The sequence below is a fragment of the Ursus americanus genome, chromosome 18 (genome assembly GCF_024610735.1).
Source record: "Ursus americanus isolate L20-20 chromosome 18, mUrsAme1.1.p, whole genome shotgun sequence".
Classification (NCBI taxonomy): Eukaryota; Metazoa; Chordata; class Mammalia; order Carnivora; family Ursidae; genus Ursus; species Ursus americanus.
The window spans coordinates 6,092,360-6,110,334 of NC_142144.1; the positions used below are offsets into that span (position 1 = coordinate 6,092,360).

General features: G+C 43.8%; 1 protein-coding gene across 2 annotated transcripts in view; it reads right to left on the reverse strand.

Moving 5' to 3' along the window:
• GPR107 (G protein-coupled receptor 107) overlaps nt 1–11,121 on the reverse strand; it is a 70,338-nt gene extending 59,217 nt beyond the window's left edge. Inside the window, exon 1 of one of the 2 annotated variants that reach the window (XM_087869271.1) lies at nt 10,788–11,121. In XM_087869271.1, the coding sequence (XP_087725397.1) occupies nt 10,788–10,928 (141 nt within the window). In that variant the 5' untranslated portion in view covers nt 10,929–11,121. The remainder of the gene's footprint in view (nt 1–10,787) is intronic. The other variant, XM_045771292.2, reaches the window with a different exon arrangement.
• Nucleotides 11,122–17,975: the final 6,854 nt, after the last annotated feature.

Here is a 17,975-nt window from a genome sequence, read left to right on the forward strand (position 1 = left end):
GGTGGGTCAGTTGGTTAAGCCCCTGCCTTCGGCTCAGGTCATGATCTCAGGGTCACGGGATCGAGCCCCACTTCAGGCTTCCTGCTCAGCAGTGAGTCTGCTTCTCTCTCTCTCTCCCCCTCTGCTCGTTCTCTCAAATAAATAAGGAAAATCTTTTTTTTTAATTCTTTGAAAAAAACAAACAAACAAGATTGGTTGTGTATTACTGGGCACTCACAAGCCCACTACCTGGGTTCAGAGAATTCCTATTTTTACAAACACGGCAACAATACCTCTTCCACTAGTAAGTGCTTATTGGCGAAAAACTGGGACACACAAACGCATTCATCCCCTCATTTAACATACACCTGCAGAACCCCCACCACGTGTCAGGCACTGTGCATCAGTGGACAGCCTGACAAGCCAGCTCCTGGCCTAAGGAGGCTCACCATGCTCCCAACTGTACAAAAGTAAAAGGAGTAACAACAAATATCCATGTACCCACTCTCCAGACTTACCAAATGTCTGTATTATAGTTGCTTCAGGAAGGGAGAGTGGGTGACAAAGACAAGTGCCTTTATACCTCTCTGTCGAACACAAATCTCCTCCCATACCCCTCCCATGCTCATGAATTGGTTAGGTGCTTTCTTATTTTTCCTTTTAAAAATACTTTTACTACCTATATTATGTGTCCATAAATATCACACAGTTATCATTCTGTGTTTCAAAAATTTGGATAAACCGTGTCATAACGTATAAGCCCTTCTGCAACTTGCATTTTCGGACACTGCATTTTCTGAGGACATTTCTGTGTTGATACATTTCACCCGCTCTAGTTCCTCATTTTACCTGCTTGTATTCCACCTGTACTGTACATCACAATACAGATAGTTCCAATCTACGATGGCTCAACTTATAATTTTTTGGCCTTACAATGGTGCAAAAGCGATACACATTCAGTAGAAACCATACTTCCAATTTTGAATTTGGCTCTCCTCCCAGGCTAGAGGTCTACGCGATCCTCTCTTGTGATGCTGGGCGGCGACAGGCAACCCTGTGATCACAACGGTAACCAACCCCTACACTGACAACTACTCTGTTTGTCACTTTCAGTATTCCATACACTCCATGAGATATTTGGCACTTTATTATAAAACAGGCTATGTGTAAGGTGATTTTGCCCATATGTAGGCGACTGTTAAGTATTCTAAGAGTTTCAAGTAGGCCAAGCTAAGCTATGATGTTTGGTAGGCTAAGCGCATAAAATGCATTTTCAACTTATGACATTTTCAGCTCACAGTGGGTTTATCAGGACTCAACTCTAAGTCAAGGAAAATCTGTATATCCGTGTACACTCAGGTAATTTCCAATCTTTTGCCGTCACAATGCTGTTACGAACATCCCTGTACATATCTTCTTATGATATTTGTCTGGAGATCGAGAGTATACACATCTAGATGTGAAAATCCTGGGACACAGAGTGTGCACACTTTCAGCTTACTAGAAATTCCCAAATGGATCTCCAAAGTGTATGAGAATTTCCTTACGTTCTCACTGAACCTTACTGTCAGACATTCCGTTTTGCCCAGTCTTGGGAGAAATCCACGCTGACGCTGGTTCAGCTGCATCTCCTGATACTTCAGGAGTTTGAGCACCTTTTCTGTTTATTAGGCATTTGGGTTTTTCTTTTGCAAAATACTTTTTTTTTAATAGCCTATGCCCATTTTCCTTTTGGATTTCTCTTTATGTTCTTCATATATTCTGTCTCCTGATCTTTGACTTTTATGCTGCAGGTACCTTCCCCCAGTCTTGTCCCTTTCTTTTTAAATTGTGTAGTATCTTTCAACATAGAAGTTTTTTTTTCAATTTTGAAGGACAAAACCTATCAATCTTTACTCCTGATAGTATTTTTAAACTGTTTATTTAAAAAAAATCCTTCTCTATTCAAGGTCGCAAAATATTAACTAATACATTATTCTAAAAGCTTTAGGGTTGTTTTCATGTTTTGGTCTTTAACCTACCAGGAATGTATTTTTGTGTAAGGTAGTTCTCTATTTCATTTTTTTCTCCCCATATGGAAAGCCATTTGTCCTAAGACTACTTCAGAGCAATCTGTCCTAACTTCCACTGCTCTATGATAACACCTCTATTATGTATTAAGATCTCTTAAGATATAAGTATCTGCACTTCCTACTCCATCCTATTGATCTGTTCGATTCCCCCTACAGTATCCTATGGCTTTATGATCTGAAACCAAGTAAGGCAAGATCTCTCTTCTGTTTAGATGTGTGTTGGCTATTTCAGAACTTCTGTTGACCAAAAGAGAACGAGGGGACTTCTGGGGTGCTAGTAACATCCTGTTTCTTGACCTGGGTGCTGATTATATGGGTGTGTTCAGTCATAAGAAAATTCACCAAACTGCATACTTACAAACACAGAAACTGAAGAAAGGACAGGCAATGAGATGAGAGAGGAGGCCAGCTCACAGAAAGGCTGGCTGCCTTGCTGAGAATGCGAGCTCCCTCCTAAGGGGAACAGGGTGCCCCTGATGGGCATAAAAGGGCAACGACGTGACCGGATTTGGTGTTCAGACAGGTCACTCCAGCTACAGAACAAATGTGAAGTGGACTAAGGCTGGGACACCAGCTAGGAGACCACACTGGCCCACAAATTAGAAAGATGGCCTGGACCTCACATCCATGGAACTCAGTGAGGAGAAGTCACGGAGAGAAGATTTCAGGCTTGAAAAAATAAGTAGCTGGTGGTCCCAGTTACCAAGGAAAGACCATCTGGAGCCAGAGTATACAGGCTGGGTGGTGAAGGAGTGGAAGGACAAGTGGGTTTCCAACATGCAGAGGTGCTTACAAGACAACTGGACAGAAGCGGGGAGAGGCAGGTGGATTTAACTACCCAGAACTCCAGAAGAAGTTCTGATCTAGACATGAAACAGGAAAAAAACACTCATAATCCCTAAAGACGATTACTATTCTGGTGTATTTTCTTCTTTTCTCCTCATCTTAATAATAGTTGTTTTGCACAGACAATCCTGTTCTTCTAAATAGAAGACATTAAGAACTGCTTTTGCCTTAACTTCCTCAACAATTTCACATTAAATTGCTTTCACATATAAAGCAAGTTGAGTAAAGATACTTCAATTTAGTTGTTCTCATAGACTGAACTTTAGAGAATAAACACAGCAACACTTAACTGAGCTGGCGGAAGGTCACCCACCTGGCCATTTCATCTTAAACAGCTCACCAACTGGCAGTCCACAGATGGTACGGCCCATAAATGTGTTCTATTTGGCCAACATGTTTGTTTTCGATTTCAATGAGTTGCTAGCTAGTATTACATAAAAGCCGGAATTTCTAACTTTTCTTGAGGAACAACAACAACAACAAATCACAAGACCCAGCACGTCCAGGCCACATTCCAATGCAGCAAAAGCAGAGAAGCAGCAGCCGCTTGCAGAAGAAACAGGTGCTCTTTAGGTGGCCATGCTCCCCAGGATCTCCCGGAGCCAGCGCGCACACGGTATCTACCTGGCTTCCAATAGCATCTAAGCCTGTGACCTCTGATGACAACAAGTATCAGACCTCAAAGGCAAGCAAAAGTGCCTTTCAGCCAAAGGCACCCACGATCAGTCTGTCTACAACAGAGAAAAACAAGAATACTGTCACCTGCCACTCGCTGCCTGCCTACTATTAATGATAGGAGACACTCCCCCAGGAAGCTTAATATTCAAATTATTGGCTCATTGTATTTAGACAGCAACTCACAAAAGGAATGAGGTCAAATTTACTCAATAAAGCAAAATTCTGACAGCTAAGCATCTGAGAGAGGAAAAACTACAAAAAGCTGACAGCAAATGCAAACCACAGAAGTCTGGGGTCCTGGCAATCGGGGCTCTCCTCAGTGACAGTCACTGAGGGCTGCTTGCCCGGTGCAAGTGACAAGATGGAAAGAGCCCCGATCCTGGGCTCAAATTCTGTCACCTCCTCTTACATAACCCAAGTTCTGTTTCCCTAATTCATAAAGCAGGGATGATATCTCAAAGGGGTGCTATGAGGAGCCAATGAATGAAAACATCCAATATTTAGCACAGTCTCTAGCTTATACCGGATACTTTCATAACAAGTAGCTACTGAAACAGTAGCTGAGTAGGACACCTCATTTCCAAGTGAGCCTAGAACATCTGTCACTGGACCAGCGGTCTCAACCTTCTGGTGCACACAGCAGTCTCATAGACTATGATTCTGGCAGCACACTTAAGAGGGACAAAAGATTTAAAACAACACTGAATGTACCAACAGCCTCTACCTGAGGGTCCCATTCGCCCAGCTCTCTTCCTGTCTCACTCTGTGTTGCCGTGGATGAGCTGTTGGCCTCCTTGACCAAGCTCTCTTCCACGCTCCCAAGGCCCAGGTATTGAGTCTGACCTCACACTGCTGCAAGAGCACACTATATCCTTTTATTTTCTTAGAGAGGGAGAAAGAGAGAGAGAATCTTAAGCAGGCTCCATTGCCCAGCGCTGAGCCCGACACAGGGCTCGATCTCACAATCCTGAGATCATGAACTGAGCCAAAATCAAGAGTCGGATGCTTAACCGACTGCGCCACCCAGATGCCCCGTACCCTTTTCTACACCACCCTGATCTGCACAGACACGGCTAACCACATTCGTTTTACACAATGGCCAGTTTTGGAGGCTGCCTAGGAAGGGTTTGAGGTTTACCAGGATGGACCAGCTAACAGTCCATGGCCCTGAGACGAGGCATAGCACAGATAAGGAAGATCTTCTCTTAATTTCCCAAAACTTTTCGGATACTTTTGGGGGTGAGGGGAGCTTCACAAAGCAGTCTGTGCAACGGGGCTGCAGCCACTGGTTTAAGGAGATCTGCCATATAAGGCCGGTGTGATGAGGTGGCAGTGGTTTTGGGGTATTCATGCGGAGAAGGTTTGATCTATCCACTTACGATCATCACTACATCAACTGCTTAAGATGTTCTCTAACGGCTCTAAGGAAAAACCCTCCCCGTGTCGTCTGAGCGTCTGGTGGCTGCTGGCAATCCTTGGATCTGCTTGGTGTGCAGATGGCTCACCCCAACCTCTGCTTCTGTCTTCACGTGACCTTCTTCCTTCCTGCGTGTGTCTCTTCCTGTAAGGACACCGGTCATATTGCAAGTAGGGCCCATCCTAATCCAGTATGACCTAATCTGCAATACTTACTTCTGCAAACACCCAATTTCCAAATAAGGCCATATTCTGAGGTTGCACATAGATATTCATTTTGGAGGGACACTAGTCAATGCAGTATATACAGAGAAATATATCCCTCTTCCTAATCATTCACACTGAAGTATCTTAGGCCTTAATTACCTGGCCCGTATATATGTTATCCTTCAACTAAAGAGATGAAGGAAAAGAAAACCTACTAGCTAGTCCAGACAGTATTTTTTGACTCCAACTGTTTTTCTACTAGTTAAAAAAGTGGTAAACTACATAGGAGGATGCACTGGGAGAGACGGGGGAAAAAAAAACAAAAACGCGTAACAGCAGCAATGGAAGGTGCAGGGGCAATAAAAGTAGGAAAAAGGACAAAACGATCACTAGAATTTTCCAGGGCTGTTTTATTAAAAACTCTAACGATCAAATATGTGATTCTTCTGCACTAGTATTCTCAGACGAAAGCAAACTGGCATATACGCCACCAAATAGTTGCCACTTTTAAAAGGGCCTGTTACGTGCTTATACACACACAAGCTGAAGACCAGAAGCTTGATACACAGATGTACTTAAAAGAGCAGAAACCAGGGCGCCTGGGTGGCTCAGTCAGTCAAGCGTCTGCCTTCGGCTCAGGTCATGATCCCAGGACCATGGGACTGAGCCCCGAGTCAGGCTCGCTGCTCAGTTGGGAGTCTGCTTGTCCCTCTGCCCCTCCCCGTGCTCGTGCTCTCTCCCGCTCGCTCTCTCTCTCTCTCTCCAATAAATAAATAAAATCTAAAAAAAGAGAGAGAGTGATGAAACCCTGAAAGGTCTGTGTAAGGAACCATTTAGAGCGAACCCTGAGGTTCGGAGTCTTTCCAGCTCAAATGGCCAGGTACTGGTGTTAAAATAACCTTCAAAGTGCTATAAACTGTTCTACTTTGATGCATGAAAGAAGGTATGAAAAGTGAAGAAGACCCAGATCAACCCATGTGTTCACATTATCCAAGCCCAAACAAAATGCAAACCTGCTGTCTTCTGGCCACACAAGTTAACTGAAGACAGCATGCGCCCAAGCCAAACAACAATGCTTCACTCCGTTGGTTTACTCAGAGGAAAAGGAGTCATTCAGCTATGCTAATGGGTAATTACACAGGAACTGCCCTTCATGTCCTGCAAAATATGCCAGTTCGATAATCAGACCCCCAAACTTAATCCTTCTACCATGAATGTGAGTAGGAGGGCGGGAACAAATGTCTACAATCTGAAGATGAATACACATCTTGGTCCCATGTTCCCTCACCAACTATGAAGTCGTACTAAGCATTATCTGATCTTCCTCCTACAGCCTGGTAGGTGGTGGCAGCAGCATCCACCGTTATAACCTCTGCCAGAAACCCAGATGCCACCCCTCCTTCACCTCTCCATCTGTGCATCATTTACCTTCCAGATAGCTAGTGGTCAGGGCACCGCGCATCTGACTCTTCATCTCGGGCTTGTGAGTTTAAGCCTCATGTTGGGGCAGAAATCACTTAAACATAAAATCTTTAAAAAAAAAAAATAGCTAGTGGTCTGTATCCTCTTCACCTTCCTCTCCACAATGTCCTACTTTAGGCCCTAATCCTAGACCCCATCTATAACTGGCTCATCCCTTGCTTCCAGTCCTGCCCTCCTGATAAAGAGTCCACAGAAACCTATCTAAAACGTAAACTCAGGGGCGCCTGGGTGGCACAGCGGTTAAGCATCTGCCTTCGGCTCAGGGCGTGATCCCGGCGTTCTGGGATCGAGCCCCACATCGGGCTCTTCCGCTATGAGCCTGCTTCTTCCTCTCCCACTCCCCCTGCTTGTGTTCCCTCTCTCACTGGCTGTCTCTATCTCTGTCGAATAAATAAATAAAATCTTTAAAAACAAACAAACAAACAAAAACCTACTTGTTTCTGGGGCACAAAGCACATATCTGACTAAGAATTAGTATCTAGAATATATAAAGAACTGTCAAAACTCAATAATAAAAAAATCAAATTAGAAAATGGGCAAAAGAGGGGCATCTGGTTGGCTCAGAGCATGCGACTCTTGATCTTGGGGCTGTGAGTTCGAGCCCCATGTTGGGCAGAGAGTTTACTTAGAAAACAAACAACAACAACAAAAACCAAAAACACAACTACCTGTTTCTGTGCCTGTCTCATTTTTGCATTTCTAGTGCCCAGCACATAGCAGGCATTCAATACATGTTGAATGACTGAACTACTATTTAGTTTGTTCTATTACTCAGTGCTATGTTTTACATAAATTATACCTAAACCTTGTAACTAGCCCGTGAGAGAACTACAGATGAGGGAACTGAGGATCAGACTAGCACATGAACACCAATTTCTCGTGCTTTCTCTTCCACACACACTCTAACCACACACACCCCCACCCTGACATACTCTTATTCACCTTCCAGGTCTCAACTTTAATGTCTCTTCTTCAGGGAACTGTTCCCTTAGGCCAAAAACCAAGGCAGGTTCTTCCTCGCACAAAATAAAATCCACACATCTCAGCACGGCCTCCAGGCTCATGTGTACCTCCTTACCTTACCCCTGTGTCTTCCACTCTACCCCTGACCACTCCAGTTACACAGGCCTCCCCTAGTTCCCAAGACAAATGAAAATGAAGACTCTGCCCTACTCAGAGCCTTTGCACCTTTTGTTCCTTTGCCTGCAATTCTTGCCTCTAGACCCTCAAATGCTTGGCTCGTTCTTTCAGTTTCTGCTCAAATACCACCTCTTTGGAGACCTCCTCCCAGGACCCCATCAAGAGTAGCTTCCAGCTCCATTAGTCTTTACCCTGATACTGCTTTATTTTCTTCTCGATTTATCCCAATCTTAAGACTACTTGTGCGTTCATGTGTTTCAGAACTTACTGTCCATTAACCCTAGAAAGAAAGCTCCATGTGCACAAGGGCTTGGCCCTGTTCACTGACACAGCCTGTGTTTAGACCACTCCCTGCTCAGTATATAATAGACACCTGATGAGTATTTGTTGAATGAGTAAGAGTAGAAGAAATACGTTGCAAAATCATCTAGTAAACTTAAAATCATTTGTTTTAGGCAACGAATATATATATATATACACACACACACACATCAAAACAAAACATATTCAGGTTTTTTTGCACAACTTTCTGCTTTAATCTTTTCGCTTAACACCTTCTGATCTAGATCCCATTGGTATAGAGGATGTCTTATGTGACTAGCCCAAAAGTTATACAGCACACCGTAGAAGTCAGGATTCCAACCAAGATCTATCACGACAAGAAGTCGTGCTGTCTTCTAAACTATATTAAACTGCTAGTGTAGTTTTGATTTATGATTACGGTTTATGATTTGTGGACAATTACCATGAAAGTAAGTACTCAGCCCAAGAAATGTCCAAATTAAACCAAAACACTCAAAGCTTTAGCAAGACACTCTCTTGCCACTGTCTCATATGCAGCAGCTACCTGAAAGCTACAATTATTAGTCATCAAAATACTTTGTATTTGTACATACCAAAGTCCAGGATGTGAAAACTATACTCAGACAGCCTCTAACATAAAACTCGGCGAGGGGCCTGCTTCTCCCTCTGCCTGCTGCTCCCCCTGCTTGTGTTCTCTCTTTCTCTCTCACTCTCTCTCTGACAAATAAGTAAATAAAATCTTAAAAAAAAAAAAAAAAAACCTAGAGGGAAGTCTACACTATACTCAGAATATGGAGGACCATATCTATTTTCTTTGCTGGTCTGAAACCTCCATTCCTGGATGGCATGTGGGTAGGGTTCATGATCAACACAAGCCATCTCTGTTTCCTGAGCATACGAATTCCCAAGGGATAATACTTGTTTGCACTTTATACGCTTTTCCTTTGTCTCGTGTGTCATATTTGAGAAATATAACAAGATCTACTATATGACAAGACATATAACTTAATCAAGACTTTCCTATATTTTGACACCAAACAGCACAATTAAAGATGAAATGCCTAACTGCTATGGTCTGAATGTTTGTGTTGTCCCAAAATCTGTATGTTGAAATCCTAGTCCCCAAAGATGGAGGTGGGGGTCTCTGGGAGGTACTTACGTCATGAGGGCTGAGCCTTCACGAATGGGATTAGTGTTCTTGTAAGAGAGACCCCACAGAGATCCCTCACCCCTTCCACCATAAAGGTACAGCAAGTAGACACCAGCTATGAACCAGGACCACCTGACATTTTAATTCTAGAAATATACAAAGAGCACTGGATTGGGAGCCAAGAGACATGGTCCAGTGTGTCCTATTACTAGCTTTGTCTCTAATTTAAAAACCTACATGAATTCTGTTACACTACTTAATCTAAGGACCCTAACCTGTAAAATGAAAGCGTTCTGAAGATCTGGAGTTCTTAATTTGGAGTCATAAGCCTGGCCTATGGATAAACTTCAGCAGGATTAAAAAGTCCCAGAAATTCCCCAAGAATATTTGGTCTACATTTCTACTGCAATTCTCTGGGGAGAGGTTCTATAGATTTCCACAGATTCTCAAAAGAAGTCAAGACTCACCTATCTCCCTGCACTTAAGAACCATTTTAATCAGGATAATTTTTACTTACAAACAAAAAAGCTGAGAACCAGAAGTTGGTGCATGGGTCTGGCCAGGCTTTTTAATCTGCATTCTATACTCTTTAAACTCTACCTTCATGAAATACAATGCTTCATGGTTTGTTAAAGTAATGTGTTTTAATAAGACGAACTTCCTATAATCCTACAACTTCTTAGAAAATTGTACATTATGAAAAACATGTACAAGGCTTTGGGTCATAACGACTTATTTTTCTACTCCCCAAATATATTAACCTGCTGAACCGCTTGGAGGCAGTTTTAGCCTTGGACGCCTGTTAGCTGTGAGTTATAAAGTAAGATCCAAGGGATCATTCTAGGCCTATCATAAATCTCTTCCCTAGACAGACAACTACAGGAGGGAGGGAAAAAAGGGCAGGCCTTCTAATTAGAAACACGTTTTAATGCTAGTTTTAAATTCTCGGTCGTGTATTTCAAGCAAGATTTGAAATTCCTTAAAAAAGAAAAAAAGATCTGAAATTCCTCCTGGAGATTCCTGCTTTCATCAGTCCAGACAGTGCCTTAGGCCGAACCGGGAAACTGAGGCTAAGGTTTCACGTACCTTCAAGGGGCATAAGAAGATGAAGAGTGAACACCGAGGACAAGCGAAGTCGGGGATAAAAGTTAGAGGCGCAAAGGGAGGGGGAAAAGCTGGTCGCTATCCGCTAGGAACCTCGGGAAGCCAGCAGGGACTGCAAGCGCGGCCTCCCGAATCCTTGGGGTTAACGCCGCAGTTCAGCCCCTTCCCCTCTGAGGCTCAGCTCGAATCTTCCTGCCCCTTCCAGACGGCCAGATGACCCCCGCCATTTCCACCGTTCCCAACAGACCCCTCTCAAAGACAGGCCGCGCCGGGGGCAAGGAGGGGTGGGGGCAATCGCTCAGAGACCCCCCCCACCGTGGGCCAAAGTTGCCTCCAGCCCAGGAGAGAGACCTCGGCCTCCGCCCCCCGCCCGGCCCTGCCCGGTCCTGCCCGGCACTGGCCGGCCTTACCTTGAGCGCCAGGTGGTGGACGCGGCCCAGGCCGGGCTGGACCAGCAGCTGCAGCAGCCCCAGCAGTGGGAACAGCCGGAGGCCGGTGGCCAGCGGAGGACAGCGGGAGCCCGAGGGGCCGACTAGCGCCGGGACGGCCATGTTTGTTCCAGCATCACCAGCCGCTTCCTCTCCCGCCCACTTCCGGGGGCAAAGGGCGGCAGCTCCCGGAAGGGCCTGGAAGAGGAGGTGGGCGGCAGGCAGCGCGGTGCCTCCGGGCCGTTTCCTGGGGCGTGCGGCCGGGGACGTGGCCGAGGGGCCGAAAGGGGCCACCTTGGGGCCGTTCAGTTTGGCTCCCCTGTGCAGACTTTCGGTTTAGCCGGAAGAGGCGGAGCCCCCCCCTCCAGGGTTGAGAAATTTGTGGCGGTTGCCGTGGCAACTGTCGCCGGGCAGGACACTCCTCCCCCTCCACCCTCACGGGGCCTCATGTCCGCCCCGCGGAGTTTTGCAAGCGACCTTGGGCCTGCGAGGCAGCGACCGCAGGGGGATCCGGGTTCCCTGCGGGTGGGAAGTCTTACACTGTGGGTACGGCACCGTGCCCGGCCGATGAGCGGACTGGTTTCAGGAGCGGCGTTGAGTTGGTGGAAAATACCGAGTTCCTGGCTTGTCATAGGTCCCTTGGTTTTGTTGAGGCACCTCACACTAAAATTTCAGACGAAATGTTTGCAGTAATACGATTTATTGAGTCCTTGTCGGGTACCTAGGCCTTTTGTGTGCATTATTGCATTTGATCCTCGGAAAACTCTGGTGAGGTAGGAGGTAGGTATGATCGTTATCCCCACTTTACAGGTAAGCAAACTGAGGCTCTAAGAAATTAAGTCGTTTGTTCCAGGTTGACAATCAAAAGGAAACCTTTAAATACTGTGTTAGTTTGCCACATGCCTCATGTGACCTCGGGAGTTTGAGTCTCAACGTTTTTCTCTTAATTCTGTGTGGAAACTTTCTTTGCTTCTAATCTGTGGTATTTATAGGGAGGTCTTCAATGGTGAATTCAGTAGTTGGTTCCCTTCTCTCACCATTTTGTCAAGAAGTTATAGAAGAACATGCTTAGGGGCGCCTGGGTGGCACAGCGGTTAAGCGTTCTGCCTTCGGCTCAGGGCGCGATCCCAGCTTTATGGGATCAAGCCCCACATTAGGCTCCTCTGCTATGAGCCTGATTCTTCCTCTCCCACTCCCCCTGCTTGTGTTCCCTCTCTCGCTGGCTGTCTGTATCTCTGTCAAATAAATAAATAAAATCTTAAAAAAAAAAAAAAAAGAAACTTAAAAAAAAAAAAAGAAGAAGAAGAACATGCTTATGAAAATTGCCAGTAGCCTGGCCAAGTTTATTTAGTTTTTAGATTCTGTTTTAGCTTGCCATACAAGTAATGCGGGCTCTTTGTGTGAAATGATGTAAGTAAAAGGAGAAAGTAAAAACCACCAGTGTATTTTATGACAGAATATGATTCTTGAAGTTTTAATTGGAACTAGGAACTGAAATTAACATGATATATTTTAATGACCCTAACGGGCTGCACTGAGGTTTAAAAAAAAAAAAAATCAGTTGGGAAAATACAGAGTAGGGGAAGGGGGGATGAGGTGGTCAAGGAAAGGGAAGGTACTAGAATTTTTTTTTAGCTGTGTGCAATTTTGGTAAAATCATGAATCTGAATTCTTCCCTTGAATAAAAAACTGGTACAAATTCTGCCACACCCTCTGTAAGGACGAAAGTAGGGCACTAAGGTGGAGCCAGGAAGTAGAGGCACTGTTTACTAGTTGGTGAAGCATATCTCTTCTTTCTCCAACCTCTGATCTTTGGCCATCTATTACAAATATGTAATCTTACATCTTTGAACAGAATTTTTATCTGATCTTACTACCCCATTTTACAGATAAACTGAGGACAAGAAACTATTATTTTAAGAATCCACAAAGGGAGATGATGATAGTAGTTAAATTTTATTTATTGAGTGATTAAATTTGCCAACTATTCTGCTCAGTACTTTATATATACATTATCTCATTTAATGTCACAAAAACCTTATAAGGTATATATTTTTATTCCTTTTTTAAAAGATGAGACTGGGTGAAATTACTTTATTCAAAGGTGTCAGCTCATTTATAAAAATGACCCTGATGGAACGCTCATTCAGGCCCCAACCACAAAGCCCGGTACTTCGTCTCTGTCCTGCATTGTTGTAAAAAATCATTTGCGTATTAGGCTGGACGGGTCCTTAGGTAATCAACAGATCCATCTAGCTGTTTAACAAATTTGAAAACAAATCCAAGGAACTCAAATGACTTGCTCAAGATTGTACAACTAGCTGGTAATCTTCTGCAAGTATCTTTAGAATCAGGACTAGAACCTCGTCTGCTTCAGACCCGGGTCTGTGCATCTTGCACAATACCATACGTGGTTTTCTAATTCTTATCATTTTTAATCTTTCAAAAAACTAAAAGCCCAGATTATAGGTAACCGATGTGTTATCAAATGAAATGCTAGAAAAACTTTCAGAACGCACTTTAAAAACCAGCAATATGAGAGAACGTAGTAGGAACATGAAATAAGTGATACTTTCTTTTTGGTGTCAAGAGGAGATTTCAAAAACAGTTAACTGATTTTCACTTCGCTGTGAAACTAGTTCAAAGAAAAGGTGATTTTTAATTACAATTTCATTTTTAAAGGCAGTCTGCAATGCTTTGGAGTATTTCTATTGTTTACTTTTTAAAGTGAGGTACCATTTTTGAGACTCTGGTTTTCAATTTGAATATATTAATAAGCTTCTAAAAATGGAATGATCAGGAAGAATCTTAATTTCATTAAGTGATATAATCATCATGAAGCATTTAAATAGTTTATAAAATAGAAAGCTTTTGTCATTTAGTTTCTGGGAAGCAATTTTACAAGGGCTTAAATTTGGGTTCTTAGTCTTGGCTTCTTTTCCCTTGGGAATTATTGTGTGGCCTTCACAGGGTCACATAGCAATGGTATCTGTCCAGAAGTTTATAAGGAATAGCTTCCTTCAGGCATTTGAGAGCTATATTGTGCCAGTCATTAGTTTGAAATGGACAGAATTAAGAAATGGAACACTAATTACAAAGACTTGAAGTGTTTTTTAGGCACATAATTTCAGAGTTTCAAGAAAAGATTATTTGCATAATCATGATGCTGTAGCTGGAAACAGACATGTTGAGTAACAGAACAAGTTATGCCTGCTTCTCTCTGGCACCATTTTCAAAGGGATATTAAACCTTAAGGTATCGACTGAAAAAGCCTGGAGGAGCTGGAAAGACTCATCTCCTAAACCGGACTTTTAACCATGCTCTCTTAGTCAGGTTTATTTTATTTTTCCATTTCCTCTAACTTTGCAAGATCCACTAAAGTTTGCCACTAGTAGCTGAATTTGTAGTTTGAACCTAGTACTATTAATAATATTTGGTATCAGTTTAGAAATTTCCAGAAACCTTATAGAAATTAGTGGGTTAATATTTGCTGGTTGTAAGAAGGTATAATTGCTGTTTGTTTTTATCAAGAGTCAATATTTCAGACCAAAAACCTCTGTAAACACAGTGTGAAGAACCGAGGTAAAATTGGCGACTGGCCACACATTCAGACGTCAAATGTCACTTTCATTCTTTGACCTGAAATGTCATTTCTTGGGGTATGGGGGAAGCCCATCGAGTCTTCTTGCAGAGAGTCAACTTGGAAGAAATAGGCCCTGGCATGTCTTAAATCTCATGAGTTGGAGAAAAACATCAAGTTCACTTCCCCTCAACTTGGTGGCACAGTGTGTAACTTGTTCAACCACAGGACAGCTGGTTTTTCCTGATTTCATGCACATCTTCGTAGACCTTCAGGGAAATTCCACAATCAGGTACAAAAATTGGGTGCAGTTTTAAGATTCTACTCACCATAGAGTTGCGGCTTTTATCCCACTCCAACTTTTTCCACTTGACTGCTTTCTTGGGTCCTTAGTGAGAAGTCTGAATGCTAAACAAATGGAGAATTTTAAGCTAGAAACTAATGGCAGCTATTTTAAAGGGGGAAAAAAAATCCAGAGAGGTTCATTATGAATAGTACTTCAGCAGTAGACAACCGATCAATTGTTCAGGCGAGCCACTTTGCGGCATCAGAAGTGCATCGAGAATTGCGTTCCTTGATACAATAAGTAAAAATCCTCCAGGAAACAAGAGGAAAGGAAGAAGAACCAATATTGGTGCCCTTATGTGTGGAGCATTTTACACATATTCTTTAATCTTCAAAGTACTACTACAAATCTCCATGACTTAGAAGTAAGTAGCATTATTTCCATTTTTTAGAGCTCTCCAGCTTTCTGTGCTATCACCAAAGCCAGCGCACACAGCCAGCTTCCTCATTCAGCCTCAGGACAGCCCACGAGATCCTTGTTTCACCAATGAGAAACAGAAACTCAGTTTAAGTTAACTTGGAAAGGTCACACACACATCTAATAAGTAATGGGACACTAAAATCCTGATTTAACAATTACAAAATCTATCTCCAGTAGAGTAGATAGGAAAAGGTAGAGATATCTATACATCAAAGGCCCTGAATGAGATGTTTATTATTTGCTTGCAGCATTAGAATTGTCAAAAAGCCCTAGTAGAATTCTTGGCCCTTAACTACCTAGCAACCTGTGTAGGGTCTCTAACAATGTCCACATGATCAGACTTTTTGGTGAAAATTTATATAGTCACCCACCGAGATCAGCACTTTATAAATCAGCATTCTTCAAATGTTTCCAAGAGGTGAATCAGGTGTGCTTAACCCCAACTGACCCTCTATCTAATTCAAACACTTACATAGAAAGGCTTCAGAATACCCCCTGTGAAAAATTGATTCATAAGTAGGTTAGGTCACAGGAATTTGTTAGTAGTGAGAATTCTTTGTCTTAGAATTATTCCCTCACCATAAGAGAAATGGAAGTAGATTTAGTTCTTCCTAGAAAATACTGTGCTGTGTTTTATCTTTTTTTTTTTTTTTTTGCTGGCTTCTCTTTATCCTGAACTGTGTTTGTTTCCAATGCCTTGAGATCAGTGGTGCCTTCTTTCTTTCTTTCTTTCTTTCTTTCTTTCTTTCTTTCTTTCTTTCTTTCTTTCTTTCTCGAAAGATCCTGACATTTTCAAACCTTTTCCAGATACGGCCCAAACTTAATGAAGTTAAAGATATTTGCAGTGTGATCTAGTTAACCTGGTTCCATATAGTTCTTCTACCGTGGCTTCTGATGGATTCCTATAACTCTTTCCTGCTTACTCACCTTAAAAGGTTTCACTGTAATGTGGTCTTTTTTTTTCTTCTGCTGTCCCTTCCTTTTCTTTCCCTGCCTTAGAGCAGCAGGTTGTTTTTCCTCCTGATTAGCATATTTTCACAAGTGGTCACTCTGTTTTTGAGAAGTCTCCAATAACTCAGTCAAGATTAGATCATCGTATTTAGAAAAATATATAAGCGTCGGCAGGAAGGAAAGTTGAGTTGATTACTGAGCAAGGTCTTGTAAGCTAACCTGCATTTCACTTACCATTTCCAAATAGCAAACTAAATTGTGAGACATTGTTTGCAATTCTAAGCCCTCCAACTCACTCTGGCTATTAATCTGCCTTGGGAGTGAGTGCCTGGCCATCCTGATTGTTATATATCTAGCGGGCTCTGGAGTGAAGAGTTCTCAGACCCGGCAACAGTGAGAGCAAAATATTTAAACACACACACTAAAAACAAATGAGTAGGGGGAACTTGTAACTGAAAAAAGACAGACCAAAACAGTTTTGACAGTTTAAATTTATTGTTAACTGTGTCCAACAAAGGAAGTAGACTTGTAGGTTTATCTGCAAGGGCTTTCAGCTCCACCCTTTCGTGGAGGAGAATGATAAAACTTGTTGAGGCTGCTGGTGGTGGGGTGGTAGGTATTGGAGAGCTGCATCATTGTGCAGTATTTCTAAAATGGGGTCCATTTCAGTTCAAAGTTACTCAGAAAAGTCAGTAGTATTAAATAAGAGAGAAAAGTTGAGGAGAATGGGCCCAGTGATTCAGAAGAAAGTTGGAACTGCAAAAATTAAACATAATTTGTTGGAAATATTTGTGTAGACCTTTGGAACAGAGAAAAGGGGAGTTTCTACTTAAAAATCAATTCTCGGGGTGCCTGGCTGGCTCAGTCGTGGGAGCTTGCGACTCTTGATCTCAGGGTTCTAAGTTCGAGCCCCACCTTGGGTATAAGAGATTACTTAAAATCTTAAAAAAAAAAAAAAAAAAGTCTGCTCTCAGTTTCCCAACCATGGGCCCAGTAACAGGTGCTCATCTCCTGATCCTCACCAGCACAGGGGAAGATGGATGGTTACCACCTCTATGTGCCAGGCGGGGGCTCTGAGCTTTTAGAGAGGTGGAGTCACTGTCTGAGGCCACCCAGCTAGTACTTGCGGGAGGCTGGATTGGAACCCAACACGTTATCTGTGGACCCAGCGTTTTTGCCACTAAGCGGCAACGTGATTTCACGTCTGAGCGATTCTTGGCCGAACAAGTTGGGAACCACTGGTTTCAGAGATTGGAAATCACTGGTTGTACGCCCCTGGATTCCCTCCCCAGCCGCTCGGAGCTGCTTGGTCGCTCTTGGCCTCGACGTCCCTATCTGTATCCTCCACACACATCACCGAACCAGGCCCCACTCCCATCGCGCAAGGCTGCAGGGCACCTCGGGCCTCCGCGGCTGCTAGGCGGTGGGGAAAGAGCATCCCGAGGGAACTCTGGTCGGCGCGAATGGCTGCCAAGGAAAAGTATTGTCCTTAAGTCCAAATTGGTGCTTGGCGCGGTGGAGCAACCTCAGGCCGCGGTAGAGCGCCGGTAATAACAGGGGCCGGCTTCGTTCAAAGGCGAGAGGTGGTTCGAAGAGCAGGGAGTGTGGTCGCTAATAATAAAGAAGTCGGTGGGGACAGTTCTCGCGGTTCCCGGTCCCGGCCGCCCTCTCGCCTCCCTCTGCGTCCTTCTGGACCCCTGGGCGGCGCGGCCCTGCCGGAGGGCGCCCCGGAGGAGGGTGGGCCGGGGGCGGGGGCGGGGCGCGCGCGTGCGCGAGCTGTCAGGCCGGCCCCGCCCCCGGCGCGGCACCGCCCCTCCCTCGCTTCCCCCTCCCTCGCTTCCCCCTCCCCTCGCTCTCCGGGTGTGGGGCGGGC